Source organism: Echinops telfairi, unplaced genomic scaffold (genome assembly GCF_000313985.2).
Source record: "Echinops telfairi isolate 266 unplaced genomic scaffold, ASM31398v2 ScPeMD7_7457;HRSCAF=8495, whole genome shotgun sequence".
Lineage (NCBI taxonomy): Eukaryota > Metazoa > Chordata > Mammalia > Afrosoricida > Tenrecidae > Echinops > Echinops telfairi.
Genome location: NW_022111357.1, coordinates 44,225,819 through 44,228,926, shown reverse-complemented (window position 1 = coordinate 44,228,926; position 3,108 = coordinate 44,225,819). Strand labels below are relative to the sequence as shown.

Genomic DNA, 3,108 nt, shown 5'->3' with positions numbered 1-3,108 from the left:
GGGAGGGTGGAGGGAAGGTGGGGTAGAAAGGGGGATCACAAGGATCTCCGTATGACCCCCTCCCTAGGGGATGGACAACAGAAATGTGGGTGATGGGAGACGTTGGACAGTACAAGACATGATAAAATAATAATAATTTATGAATTATCAAGGGTTCTTGAGAGAGGGGGGAAATGAGCTGATTATCAAGGGCTCAAGCAGAAAGCAATATTTTGAGCATGATGATGGCAACAAATGTACAAATGTGCTCGATACAATGGATGGACGTATGGATTGTGGTAAGAGTTGTACGAGTCCCCAATAACATGACTTTCTAAATAAATGAATAAAACATGGGTGAGAAGAACGAAAGGAGAAACGCTAGCTGCTCTGATTCCACACAAGTTAGCGCACAGCACAAGCACGGCCACGGTCAGGCAGAGACCCAGGCGTCCGGCTGAGAGCATCTAGAATGCCGCCCAGCCACGGCAGTAACTGCACGCCCAGGAACCCGCCAGAAACCTCCCAAAGGCATGCGACACCAACCACATACGGACCGAGAAACCACCCACCTCTCCCAACAACAGGAGAGTCTGAGGCAGCTCCAACATGAGCAACGGGGTTTCTGACTTTTTGCTGGCACCGAAAGCTGGCAGAAAAGAGGATGTGTTGATAGCAACACGTTTTCGTAAAAGCTGCGCCAGCACATGCCTGTGCGCGGGGAAGAGCCTGGGAACCTGCTGGCCCCGGCTGGCCCTGGGGCTCTGGGGCTCTGGGGCTCTGGGGGCTGCTCACCCGAGGGAGGTGCGTACTTGTTTCATGGGCCAGATGGCTCCCTGAGCAACTCAGCTTCCTGGCTGGGTGATGGGGGTGGGGGTGGGGGCTGTGTTTACAGCCACGGAGAAAAGGGGGCTTCTGGGTTGGCAGGGCTCCATCACATGGTGCTGTACCCCACTCAGACGCCTTGGGTCCAGCTACCAGCTGGGCAGCCAGCCTGCATGGGCTCCTACCCTCCGAACACCTACTCGATGGAGCAAACCAAGGAGACTTCGTCCAGACCCATGATGCTGCTCTAATCCGTTGGCCAAAAGCAGCTGCAGCGGCACCCCTGGTGCACCCTTCCCCCAAGAGCCCAGAGCACGTGCTGTCCCCACCCCTACCGGAGGTCCTTCCTGATCCTTACGCAGCCTGTCCTCCCCCTACTCTGTCTGCTCTCTGCCCCTCTCTGCCCTAGCTGGGGCAAAGGGTCTGGGTTAGCAAAGACGAGGGAATCCCCGGGTACCCAGGTTCCCCCACAGAGAGAGGGAGCCTGAGCCCAAGCAAGGGTAGGCTCAGCCCCACGGCTGTCCACGCCCCTAGCCCTACTTGGAGAAGATGACCATCAACTTCCTCCGGCTCCGCCGCGGCTCCAAGTCCTCATGGAATTCCTCTCGGGCCTTGCCCAAGAAGACTTCCTGGTGGAATTCCTTGTTGAGGTGCCCGTCCATCTCCATCTTGACCCCGTTCAGGTGGTCCGGGGGCAGGATCTCGTTCTCTTCCCTGTTGGGCGCCTTCTCCCGGCTGGCCGAGTGGTTGGCGGGGCGTGCAGACACCAGGAGGCACAGGCCCAGGAAGCAAAGGCAGCGGAAGGCTCCACTGCAGGGGGAGGTCAGCCAGGACACCATGGCCCCGCCGGACATCACTGTCAGCCAGCCGTAACAGCACAGGAGGGCCTGTAGGTGTGGGCAGAGTCTGTAGAGGAGGGAGGGCACAGGGGGGGAGGGCCGAGAGGATCAGAACCCATGGAAATTCCCGTCCCCCAGGCCACATGACTCCTTTAGTAGCAGGGGAGAGGGTCCCAAGGGGAGAGAGGCCCTGAGGGGCACCCAGCCAATGGGACCTCAGCAGAAAGCCCTCTGAAGGTGCTGCTCTGTGAGGAGTAGCGAGTCCTTCACAGGTGGGAATGTCTGCCCCCCACCCCAACTTAGAAAACACAGCCTGGTGGTGTAGTGGCTGCACCATGGGCTGTGAACCGCAAGGTCAATAGTTCAAAACCACCAGCTGCTCTGCGGGAGAGAGACGGGTCTTTCCACACCAGTAAAGAGTCAGTCTCCTAAACTCACAGAGGCAGTTCTACCCTGTCCTATGGGGTCACAATGCGTTGGCTTCAATTCAATAGCAGTGAGCCTCTTTCCCAGGGCCCTTCGAGCTGAAGGTTCCACCCAGTCCCATCAAGGCCAGGACAGACAGTCCCCTAAGGCCTGCTCATCTCCCCGTGGCTGGCCTACAAAGGCTTGGTCAGTACTTGCTACTGTCTCACCAAAGTCACCCTGATGAGTGCCCAGGTCAATGGCGGGTCACGTTCACACAGGGCCAGGGCTCCCAAGGTCTTACGCTCCACCATGCCCAGGGTCTCATCTCCAAAGACAGGCGACACCTCATCCCCAATAGCTTCCCAAGAAGGGATCCACTTTCCCAAGAAATTCTGCCTCCCCTCCACCCCCAGCAGTTTCCTCATTCTCCAAGGCTCCTCAGGGAGTGGTCTCGGGATGCTGTCTGTTGCTCTGTCCATACCCAAAAGGAATTTTCTGTCCCTGGGAAAGACCCCAGGCTGAGGCTGCCTGTCCTTCTGGTTCAGCTACAGGCCCTGCACATGGGCACACAGCCAGCAGGCGTCTGAGCAGTGGGTCTCACTGGCCTGCACACACAAACAGCACCACTGGCTTCCCTGCCCTGGGTGACAGCATGTCCTGCAGCGCCAACCCCTCAGCATGCCATCTTCTCATCCCAAACACCTGGTCTCCGTGATGGCTCTTGCTCTCTGGGGGTCCCTCTAAGAGCAGTCTGTGTCCCTCTTCCATGGAAGCCTGCCCTTTACCCGACTCCACACACAGTACCCTCCTCTCTGAGTTTGTCTGTAGTGACCACTAGGGACTGCCCCCTAGCATGTGACCCATCACCCCCTTCAGTCCAAGGGCTGAGTGCTTGAACCACTGCATCTCCGGGCTCCTCAGTTCCTACCAAGCGGTTGACAAGCCCTTGACTGCTGGGTGGGAACTAAAGAGGGGGCGTGGACAGGTTGGAGACTCCGTTCAGAATGTCCAGCAGCAGCAGCAGGGGTCATGTTTCTGGCCCACACAAACCACCCCC

At 57.9% G+C, this 3,108-nt stretch overlaps 1 protein-coding gene across 1 annotated transcript in view; it reads right to left on the bottom strand.

Moving 5' to 3' along the window:
* Positions 1–1,705, bottom strand: part of SDF4 (stromal cell derived factor 4) — an 8,971-nt gene extending 7,266 nt beyond the window's left edge. Inside the window, exon 1 of the mRNA XM_004705500.2 lies at positions 1,345–1,705. Within this exon, the coding sequence (XP_004705557.2) occupies positions 1,345–1,658 (314 nt within the window). The 5' untranslated portion in view covers positions 1,659–1,705. The remainder of the gene's footprint in view (positions 1–1,344) is intronic.
* Positions 1,706–3,108: the final 1,403 nt, after the last annotated feature.